The 11,528-nt window shown below is 46.0% G+C and overlaps 1 protein-coding gene across 1 annotated transcript; it reads right to left on the reverse strand.

Annotated features, from left to right (window-relative positions):
• Window positions 1-1,224: 1,224 nt before the first annotated feature.
• AHSG (alpha 2-HS glycoprotein) lies at window positions 1,225-10,646 on the reverse strand. Its single transcript, XM_012936206.2, has 7 exons — window positions 10,355-10,646; window positions 7,374-7,484; window positions 6,939-7,023; window positions 5,817-5,980; window positions 4,160-4,261; window positions 2,970-3,053; window positions 1,225-1,848 (listed from the first exon to the last, which is right to left on the reverse strand). The coding sequence occupies exons 1-7, from the start codon at window positions 10,571-10,573 to the stop codon at window positions 1,558-1,560; spliced, it is 1,056 nt and encodes a 351-aa protein (XP_012791660.2). The 5' UTR covers window positions 10,574-10,646; the 3' UTR covers window positions 1,225-1,557.
• Between the last annotated feature and the right edge of the window lie 882 nt (window positions 10,647-11,528).

Raw genomic sequence — 11,528 nt, forward strand, 5'->3', positions numbered from 1 at the left:
GAGTGGGAGGCATTGGGGATTATCTTGAAGAGTTTGTGGTCAGTGGGGAAAAGAAAGTTGCTGCTAATGTGAAAACAAGCAGTAGAGGAAAATGATTAGGGAGAGTGAGAGATGAGGGGGCATTTTAGCCCAGGGTAGAAACACAGTCCCCTTAAACAAGAGAGAAGGAGGTTAAAGACGGGTAACTTCCGTGATACACTGAAACATTTACTTGGAAGGTAAGAGTTGAAGATGAATATATGGGAATGTGTGGCTCAGTCTAAGAGTTTCTGCCTTGCAGATGTGTGGCTGTGAGTTCAATAACCAGCCACATTATTGAGTGTGATTTCAGTGACACTGCCTCTGTGACCCCTCGTATGAAAACAGGTTTGCAATCTGAGGCCCATCCAAAACTTTTATTCATTAGTACTGGTGGTACAAGTATTGACAAGTACACTTGAAACTTGATAACTTTGAAAGATGTGTTAGATGTAATGAAAAAGCTAAAAAAAATCAAATAATTGAGACATGCAAGGATGCTAATTTAGAAAAAAGCATTTTGCAAAATACTAAAGTTGAAGTATTAAAGATGATGTTGAAGGGCTGGAGTGATAGCACAGCAGGTGGGGCATTTGCCTTGCATGTGGCCTACCCAAATTTGATTCCCAGCATCCCATGTGGTCCCCTGAGCACCACCAGGGGTAATTCCTGAGTACAGAGCCAGGAATGACCCCTGGGCATCGCCAGGTGTGACCCAAAAAGCAAATAAAATAAAATAAAATAAAATAAAAAATAAAGATGATTTTGAGAAAGTATAGAGTATATTTAACAAAAATGTACTAGAAGTACAGTGGATTTAATGACCTCATAACTCATCCTAATTTATGTTTTGTCTCAGGAAGAAATATTTCTAGAGTATGCACGTTTTGATTAATCTTGAGTTTTCAGGTACACATTTCTTAGATAAATCACACAGGAAGCTATTCAAAATGAATTCAGATGAAGAAATCCTGGAGTCATTTGGAAATGCAATGCTGGAATCAAGCAGTTCAAGGCCTGAACTGGAATTTTGGAATCAGGTTCTGTCTGAATGAAATGTATCTGAGAGCCTACACTTCACACTCACAGTGGCAAGATGTGACTTCGTTCAATCAGGAAATAGCCTCTATTTTTAAGGATGTTTGTGTAATAGTTGGGAAAAGATACTGCACAAATGAGTTTGGATAAAGTAGGCAATAATTATGACCATGTAGAGCTTAGAACCTTTTTAAGGAAGGTTCTTCAGGCACTTTTATTAATAAGCAGGTATAAACTTGAAAATAGCACCTTTAAAAGTTACAGTTCCAATTATCTGTTCAGGTCACCCAGAAAGCAGAGACCACAACAGTGATGGTTAAGCATCCAAACAATGACAACTAAGTTGTCAGCTTAATGCTTTCCATCAAACTCAGCCTTCATTCCTCTGCTTCTGTCCTCTGAGTCGGTTAGCACTCGCCCTGGCATTAGACAAGTTTCCTGGTACCTGGGCACATAGGGATTATGTTCTGAGCACCCCAAATTCTTATCTCTGACCTTCATTTATACGTTAAAGTATCTGATTTTTCCAGGGCATGGGCGAGCCATTGGACCAGCAACAGCTGGCTTGGGTTTCTTCATCCTGGTGAACGTTTCTCCTGATGCTGACTCCACAGAAGTGAAGCCGGAGAAGGAATGGCGCAGGTCGTAGTGTGCCCGGTGCAGTGGAGGTCCTGGGGGAACTGACATCACCACAGGTCCCACCACCATGGCAGCCGGGGCTGGGTCAGCTGGAGAAGGTGCCGGCGGAGCTGCGTCCACCACTGGGTTGGAGGCCCCGGCATCTACTTGGGGCTGCAGAAACACATGCAGAAAAAAGAAACATTTCCTTAGACTACTCCCTTCCTCTTCTTAGGCTAGATCACCGCACACCCAACACTCACCCAAGTCTCTAACAGTAATAATTTTTATTAGTAAAGGAAACATTTTTTAAAAAATAAATTTTACCATTACTTGAATACCTAATTTTTAGCCTGTGATTTTTTTAAACTGGAACACTGTGAGAAACACTGTTACAAAATTGTTCGTGACTGGTTTCAGCCATACAATATTCCAATATCCATCTATTTACCAGTTTCTGTTTCCCACCACCTGTGTCCCCAGTTTCCCTCCCACCAACAGCCCTGCCTCTATGCTCCTTGGCAGGCACTTTTATTCTCTCTCTCTCTCTCTCTCTCTCTCTCTCTCTCTCTCTCTCTCGCTCGCTCTCTCTCACGTTTTCTCTCTCTCTCTCAAGAAACAGTTTTTTTTTTAAGAAAAACTACTTAGGTGCAAAAGATTGCTATCAGAGCTACAGAAGAGATACATCTGGTTTAGTGTGGTTCTAGACTCACCAATTGTCTATTGTATTGCAGGGCTAGGGGATATTCTTAATGCCAAGAGCCATTTGGATAGTTATGGTATCATTCTCAGGCCACACAATATAGCAGGCAGACCACAGGCAGCCAATACAAAGCTTTCTTCTGTCCTGTCTTGCACCAGCTTCAGAACACACGATTTTCACTAGCCTTATATGGCCTGCAGGCTGGAAGTTTTCCATCCACGGTATAGAGGATATTGAAATTGTGTATATAAAACCCTCACCAGCAAAAACACCCCAACTCCTGGATAACCTGGAACCAAGAGCATCTCCCTCTTTGTCATCTACAGCCCCTAAGAGCTGCCAGGCAGAGACTATCCTGCAATTTCAGAAACATTGCCGAATCTCCTGCAAGTGAAAAGGTGGCCTTTGGCACAGAGGAAGTCACGGTCTTCATACTCTTCCAAGTGTTGCTGATTCTTATACCCAGCACAAACTTTCACAGTAGGCCCCGAGGAGAGGGTAGCAAATTACCAGTAATTACAGAGATGCTGCGTGAACTTTAAGTGTCATGAATTCTGCAGAGGAAGGCAAAGGATATTCAGGATGCCATTACCTGTGCTTGGAACACTGTGCAGGTCACAGCGACATCTTCCCCATTGACCTTCTCAGTGAGCGTGGCCTTACAGAAGCCATATTGCTGCCCACAGAGAAAGAGGAAATTAGAGGAATTTATTCAATATATGGCATTCTCTTCCAATTCACTGATTTCCCCCCACATGTCAAAGCATGAGACCGAAATTCCAGTCCCTCCTTATGATAATGTTCCTCACAAATTCCAGTTCCTCTTTTTTGATAGTTTTTATAAAACATATGATATACCATTCTACATATCTTATAGAAAATACAGAAATGTTTTAAGAGAGAGAGATCACCCCATAATTCCAGATATGGTGGTAACTGTGTAGAATCAGAGTTAGTAGCATATATATTTTTCTTATTTTAAAATATTATTAAATATAATTCCAAAATTCAGATATTTGTGACTCTACCATTTATATCCTTTTCTTTCCCTCACTATTTTAATATTTTCTTGTATTGTTCACGTGTATTTTCTCTGAAATGTAATTTTTAGAGTGCATAACTTTTTATTTTCTGAAGATCCGTTCTTTATTGAATGATCCCTTCCTGTTGGGCATTCAGATCCTTTGCAGAGCACTTTATATCTATAGAAATCATCTTTATAAACATTTTTTTCTCTCTAACATTTCTGATTTTTTATAGGATGAATTTCTAGAAGTTGAAATATCTGACTCAAGGACTTGAACATTTTTATAGCAGTATATTTGACAGCCTACACTTCACACTGCCAGCAGCTGGACATGAGTTGGCTTAATCCGAAAATAACCTCTGACTCTCTCCTAACTCCAGGGCTCTTTTTTTCCTTTTTGGGTCATACCCAGCAATGCACAGGGGTCACTCCTGGCTCTGCACTCAGGAATGACTCCTGGCGGTGCTCAGGAAACCATATGCAATGCTGGGAATCAAACCCGGGTCAGCCGTGTGCAAGGCAAATGCCCTACCCACTCTGCTATCACTCCAGCCCCCTCCACAGCTCTTGAAGAGTGAGATTATTCATTGACCTAAAGGAGATGAATCAGTGGAAATCTCCTTGTGACCCAGCTGCATGGGGAGCTGGGTATTTCTCGCTGTTCTCTCTTTTCTGCAGCCTCGGGATGCTAAGTTGCTCTAAGAATGAGGCATTTTCTGACAGGCTTTGTTGTCCCCTGGCCCTGGTCTACTCACCCTCTCTGCCAGCATATTACACGTGGCTGGGTTTGTGACATCTTTTGCAACACAGTCGGTGGCAGCCACAGCAAACTCCACATAGGTAGAGGGTGGGACATTCTGATGAGAATAAATAAAAGTGTTTGTGAGGCAACACGACTTAGTTTGAAATAGGGAAGAAGGGAAGCTGGAGAGAAGCACAGACAGTCATGGCACTGCACAACGCTAAGGCGTTCATGCACACAGCCCGGAGCGTGTGGCCAGGAGCACAGCCCTGATGGCTTCCGCAGGGCAACTGTAGAACGCTATCTGAAGTGCTTGTTGAGTTAGGTGGGTACTTCCCTGAAGCCGGTGAAAGTATTTACTGGCTACTCTTCAGGGCAGGGGTGAGTTTTTAAGCAAGAGGCAGGAATTCAGGCCACACTGAGCTGCATGGAAACCCTGGCCCTCCCACGCCCTTGCTCTCTCTTGGGGCTGCCTTCCTTTAGCATCCAAGACCGGGGTGACTCCAAGATGGGGCAGGAAAGTAATGATGTAGTTCTCCTTTCTATTTTATAGAGCAAAACAAAACAGAAAGTGGAAAGGAAAGGGGGAAAACGTTTAGGTTATGGAAGATGCGTGTGCTTTTCTTTTCCTTTTACTAAATCATTCTTGAGAACTATGGACACTCCCATCGGTATTTATTTGTGAGAGTCTGGGGTGGGGTATTTAAGAATCCATGAATCGGTGAACAGGACTACCACCTAGCCAATGTATTTCCAAGGACACTAGGGCTGTTTCCAGAATACCACGTTAGAAAGCTGCGGCATTTCAACATGCAGAACTGTCTATGCAGTACAGGTATATTTTAGTGAGTCAAGAGGCACTTAAGGATTCTTTGTTATGTGCCTCTGGGTATAAGTAGGCCTGTGACATTGACGTCTAGGACAATGCCAGTGTGCAAGGGTGGGGAGGGGTGGCTGTGGAGGGGGTGCACACCAGAGAACCAGAGGGGCTTCCCTGGGTAATGTGGGGGTTTCTTTTTTTTCCTTTTTTGGATATGCCAAAAACAGTAACAAGTATCACAATGGAGACGTTACTGGTGCCCATTTGAGCAAATCCATGAACAATGGTATGACAGTGCTACAGTGCTTCTTTTTGGGTCACACCCGGTGATGCACAGGGGTTACTCCTGGCTCATGCACTCAGGAATTACTCCTGGCAGTGCTGGGGGGACCATATGGGATGCTGAAATTGAACCCAGGTCGGCCACGTGCAAGGCAAATGCCCTAACCTCTGTGCTATTGTTCCAGCCCCAAAGTGGGAATTTTTTTTAAAAAAATTTTTTTAATCACCGTGTGGAAAGTTACAAAGCTTTCAGGCTTAAGTCTCAGTTACACAATGCTCAGACATCCATCAAAGTGGGATTTTTTTTTATCTCAAACAGGGAGCCCACTTTTCACAGGGAGGGGCTCTGGGGAGGTGCCTGCTGGCTTGTTACAGTAATGAACCCCGGGGAAGGAGCTGAAGGTTTTCTCGGGGCACTCAAAGCCCGTGAGGCCCTTTCTTTCACCTTTCTCCCACCACCCAACCGCTGCTGCCCCCGCCCCGGTTCTGTTCCTCAGCCCTCTTTCATCACAAGCGTTCCAGAAGAGCCACCAAACTGGCCCCTAGGTCACACAGGTCTCCGTCTTACCACAAGTTGAGCCCGGGAAGCCTCCACCAGCTGAAAATAGGAGCCGTTGCTCTGAGCGTTGAAGGCGGCCAGCGCGGCGTCCACGGCGTGCACCACCTTGGTGTGGTTCAGTGGGGCCAGCAGCGGGCAGTTCGCGCACACCTTGCGCACATCCTCCGCAGAGTCTAAGCACAGAGAGGCAGCCCGCTCAGTGACCAATGTTCTGCGGCGTTCTCCCCCGCTCTGCCTGTGTGGCAAGGCTCAGAAGCACAGCCAATGACTTCTGGCATTTTCTCTGCTGACCCCTCCGTGGACTCCTGTCCTGTGGACATCTCTGCAGGAGCTTCTTCTTGTCTGGGGGAAGTTTTCACCCCCACTGAGAACAGCTCTTTGAAAAAGTTTCTCAAGGGGAAGTAGAATGATTTCTATTTCTATTTCTATTTCTATTCACATAGAATGATTTCTCATAGGTGGGGTTTAAAGACTCACACAGCAAGGTAGCAGCAAAGTTCCAAAGGCAACGTAATAGGAGAACTGAGCTGCACAGTTGAGTTAGGGGGTGTGGGGTGGGAGGGAAGGATGTTGGGGTCTTTGGGAGAGGGAGGGAGTACACTGGTAATGGGTAATTGTGTTGGAATTATGTGCATGAGAAACTATTATTTTTTTATTGAATCACCCTGAGATACAGTTACAAAGCTTTCATGTTTGAGTTTCAGTCATACAATGATCAAACACCCATCCCTCTACCAGTTCACATTTTCCACCACCAATGTCCCCAGTATCCCCGACCCCACCCCCCCATCCCAACCCTTCCCTGCCTCCATGGCAGAAAATTTCCCCCATTCTCTCTCTCTCTCTCTCTCTCTCTCTCTCTCTCTCTCTCCTTTTGGGCATTGTGGTTTGCAATATAGATACTGAGAGCGTATCATGTTTGGTCTTTATCTACTAAGAAACCATTATTAATAGCATTGTAACCTATAGGATCTCAATTTAAAAAATTTTAAAAATCAATTAAACTAGTCTCCTAGACCCAGGGTATTTTTGGCTTTTCCTTACCAAACAAGTGATATAAACTACTTCTATCGAAAACAATTTCGATTCCTTCCTCACTCTCTCTACCAAGAAATTAGGCTCAGATTTTACCTGGAGTGGAATCACATTTTGCAAAAACCACAGAAAACTGGCCGTCCTGTTTCAGCAACCGGATGTCACAGTCTCCTTCCACAGCCTGGAGACAGAAACTCAGTGAGGGTGAGGGAGAAGCACAGGCTGTTTCACTCTCCACACTGGAAGGTGTTGTTCCCAGATTGTCAAAGGGGAACATCATAAAGCCTGACCATGGAGGGGGCAGGGGGTGCATATCAAAACATTACACCCTTTGGTTACAATGGGGGACCTTAAAACAAGAAAGTGCACTTGAAGAATCTGCTTGCTGGGAGGACGTGATGGCAGGCTGGGAAGGGGCCAGCTCTATGAGAACCATGACAGACCAGGCTGGACCACACACCCACATACACCCACACCCACACCCCCCCCACACACACCCACTCCCCGTAGTGACCTGAGAGGGGCACTCACGTGCTGTGCCAGCTGCCTCACAGAGCAGTTGGCCAGTGGGGTGGGGTCCAGTGCGTGGCACGTGGTTTCCAGCGTGTCGAGTTCCAGCTCGTAGATCTCGCCCGTGGGCCTCTGTGGAGATACGGAATGAAGAGATGAGTTGCCTCTTCTCCCATCCGTGGAGCCTTGGACTGGGAACCCCAGTATCCATCCTCACAAATGGATGAGGGCGGGGGGAGGGGGCTGGAGCAATAGCACAGTGGGTAGGGTGTTTGCCTTGCACGCGGCCAACCCGGGTTCGAATCCCAGCATCCCATATGGTCCCCTGAGCACCTCCAGGAGTGATTCCTGAGTGCAGAGCCAGGAGTAACCCCTGTGTATCACCGGGTGTGACCCAAAAAGCAAAAAAAAATTACAAAAAACACAAATAGATGGGGGAAAGACAGCCCTATTATTGGTTAGCCTGCAGCAGTGCTGCCTAACTCCAGGCCTGACCTGAGGATAAAAACTTGAGCTGCATTTCTTGCAATTTTTTTCTCAGTGGTATTTGCTGAAGGAAATTACACCCTTCCCAATGGTGCTATGAAAAAGTCAGTTCGGGATTGTTTTTCAGTAGTGCAACAATGTAAAGCTGCTGCCAGATAATTTTATACTGTCCCTATGTTCTCTTCTCTGTCGTCCCTCTACTTCTTTCTCTCTTCTTATCTATTTTTTTCCTAAAGGAAAAAGGCTGTCCTTGAGTTTTTGTCCACGGACTCGTCAATTCCTGGACGTGAAGTTGCTGCTCTCTACAGCTCCCTGCTGGACACAGAGTGAAGCTTCTGCCTCTGTGACAGACGAAATGATGGTGATGAAGTGAGGATGAAGATGAAGAGGACAGATGGGCTGAAGGCAGGGGGCAGGGGAGAGGGGAGCTTGCAACTCTCCTGTGCTTGTTCTTGCCACTTCTCCTGTTTCTGAATCCTTTCTTCAAATCCCAGAAAATTTAGAAGGTGCCATATACTTTTTACCCTCTTCCTTTCAGTTCAGCAGAGCTTGAATCACTGAACTCCTTAGCATCTGCTCTCCTAGAGACAGCTGTTCTATGAGGTACAGATGTGCCTCACTCAACACCCTAAGTCTCACACCTTTGTCGAATAAGAGCAAGGTGTCCCTAGATTACTCAAGGAAAGACCTCACCAACTCTGCTTTTGTTGACAATCACAATATCTTGTCCAGATCTCTCTCTCACCCTCTCTCTCTCTCTGCCTCCTCTGAAATATACATGTTGTTTTTCCAACAGAATTCTTCTTTAATTGACCAGTGTTTCTTCAAAACCACCACTCTCTTCGTTATGGTTGCAGCACTTCTAAAATTCATCTGGAATAGCCCTAATTTTAAACATTTGGTCGCATTGTGAGACCCATGTCAATCAGAGTAAACACCCTACTGTCTGTTTTACTTCTTAGATTATTAACCTCATATAGGCAATACCTATGCCTTTGCTGCCTTAAACTTAGGTTGAACCATCAAAAATGCCATTAGTTGGACAACTTTTGACATTTAAAAAAATGCAATTTCCTATGGTTCAATCTGTTATTTCCCATAACCCTTGACGTGAGTTCATACCTTAGAATGGATGCTGAAAGAATTATCCTGCATCAGAGATAAAGTAAAATTCAGGGCCCAAAGAGATAAGTGGGTAGGCTGCTTTACTCTGCACAGCCACCTGGAATTCATTCCCTGGACACTGCTAAAAGTGACACCTAGGTACAAAGCCAGGGGTTAACCACGGGTACAGCTGGTTCACTCTCCCCAAAAATCTAATTCCAAAATAGGAATGCAAAATGCATTAAAAGACATCTACCCCTCAGCTCTGTAATCCCCAGTGATTCCATAGACATGTTTCTCAAGTCTGATCTTTAGTGAATCCTCTCTGTGACAGTTTTCTGCATGGGAGTGGGTATCTTTGGGAGGCAGTTTAGATAGAAAAGGGGACATGGATATGGAATTAAAAATTCCATTCTAGGGGACCAGAGAGATAGAACAGAGGGAAATCCACTTACTTTACACACAGCCAACCTCAGTTTGATCCCCGCACCCCATCTGTTTCCCCAAGCCCCACCAGGGGTGATCCCTGAGCGCAGAGCCAGGAGTCAGCCATTAGTACTGATGCAGTAGCCCCCAAACAAAGCAAACACAGAATCCCAGCCTAAAGGTTACTAATTATATTTTCTTGTGTCCCCACAATGCCTCAATATGTCAGAGTTCTTTTCATTTTAATGAATCATGATGAGATAACCCATTACAAAGCTGTTCATGATTGGGTTTCAGTCAGTGTTCCAACACCCATTCCTACACCAGTGTACATTTCCCAGCATCAGTATCCCCATTTCCCTCCCACCCCCCTCCACCCCACCCCAGTCTGCCTCTGTGGAAGGCACCTTTTTCTCTCCCTCTACCTCTTTCTCTCCCTCTCTTTGTCTCTCTCTGTATCTGTGTCTGTCTATCTCCCTTTCTCTCTCTCATTCTCTCTCTTTCTTCTTTTCTCATGCCAGAGCTTTGATTTCCTCTTAGGTAAGTCAGAGGTTTCAGGGGTGTAAAGGGTTAATAAAATGACATATTTGAAGGGCCTGGCACAGAGCAGGTCAAAGGCTAATTTTCATTTCATTCATTCTCTTTCTGGAGACACAAAAGCAGAGAAATTCAAGTGATTTCTAGTCTGTGGTAATTAAGCAACTAGATTTCAATCTCCTGAGCTTTTAGTTTTTCTAGCAAGTCATAGATTCAAAAATACTGTGATCTTCAAAAATTTCAGGAAAAGTGTTTTCGTCTACCTCCCTCTCTCTCTAATGCCCATCCACTGCCCTCCAGCGACCCAGGGACACAGAACTGAATGTTTCCTTCATTAACCTCTTCCTTCCACCTCCTGCCCTCCTGGGCATCCGAGAGTTCATCTTTCTGAGGTTCTGCTGGAGGAGAGAGATGTCATCTTCTAACTCCTGCTCAGCAGCTTCACTTACCCGAGGCCACACTTTCACTTTGTCAATCTGGTTCAAAGTGTGCTTGTAGCCCAGCTGACGGTTGCTGTTGATGTAGTCCACGGCCGCCTGGGCTGCTTGCTCTGATTCCGGGTCATCACAGTCCAGTTCCCTAAAGCCGGCGGGATTCCCCGTGCTCGCCGGGAGAGACCTGCAGTCTGTGAGCAGAGAAAGGAATAGGAGCAGGGAGAGCGACTTCATGGTCACTCCAGAAAGGCCCTGGCAAGTGGTTGGTGGCTGGAAGCTTCAGGACCAGCCCAGGTGTTGCGCTGGGAAAGGTGGATAGAGAAAGGGACTGAGGGTTTTATTTATCATCCAGAGTCTGCCTGAGGAATTGCATAAGGACATGGGATGGTTTCTGTTCTGGTTCCAAGAAAACCCCTGCAAACATCAGCCCTGGAAAAGCAAACAGGTTAGGACATTGCTGGTCCCCAAGACATTTGCCAAAGTCAATGCTACTGGGGGTGAGGGGGCGGAGCGGGGGAGAGCACGGGAGATGCTCCAAAGTCAGCTTGGAACATGGCAGTGGCAGCCCAGAGAGGGGAGGATGGAAGGAAACCGTGTGACAGAGGTGAAGGGGGGCCGAGCCTGGGGTGATGGATTTCACAGCAGCGGCGCTACTGTGACTCCAGTATGCCATGGAGAAATGCGGGGACATTCAGCCATTAGATCAACTCCTCCGATGTCAGGAGGATTATCTCTCCCATGAGAGGGGTTTGCAGGGGAGGATGGAGCTCACAGAAGCTACAAAAGTAAAGAACATACAGAATGAGGAGCGTAGCTCTGGAAGAGGTCAGAATCTTGAGTAAGCTCCTTAGAGGCAGAAAGGAAGGGAGGCATTTCTGCTGGCAGCAGGTAATGGGGGCTTGGGAAGGGGCTCCCACAGCCGGGCAGGCAAGGCTAAGGCTAAGGCGTACAGAGCAGTGTCCCCAACTCTTTCATCTTCCTTTCTCCAAGCCTCCTTTATGGTAATTCCCCAGATGGATATTGATTGATACCTCCCTGGTGACTGTGATTGGTGCCAGGGATCCCAAAGCCCCCCAGTTTCCTGGACCTCCCATCCTGAAGCCAGTCCACCAGTGCAGCAGGCATGAGCCCTGGCCTAATATCCTGTTCTGAGCTGAGTCTGAAAACTGCAGACGGCACTGCAGGGTCA

This window comes from Sorex araneus, chromosome 2 (assembly GCF_027595985.1).
Source record: "Sorex araneus isolate mSorAra2 chromosome 2, mSorAra2.pri, whole genome shotgun sequence".
Taxonomy (NCBI): domain Eukaryota; kingdom Metazoa; phylum Chordata; class Mammalia; order Eulipotyphla; family Soricidae; genus Sorex; species Sorex araneus.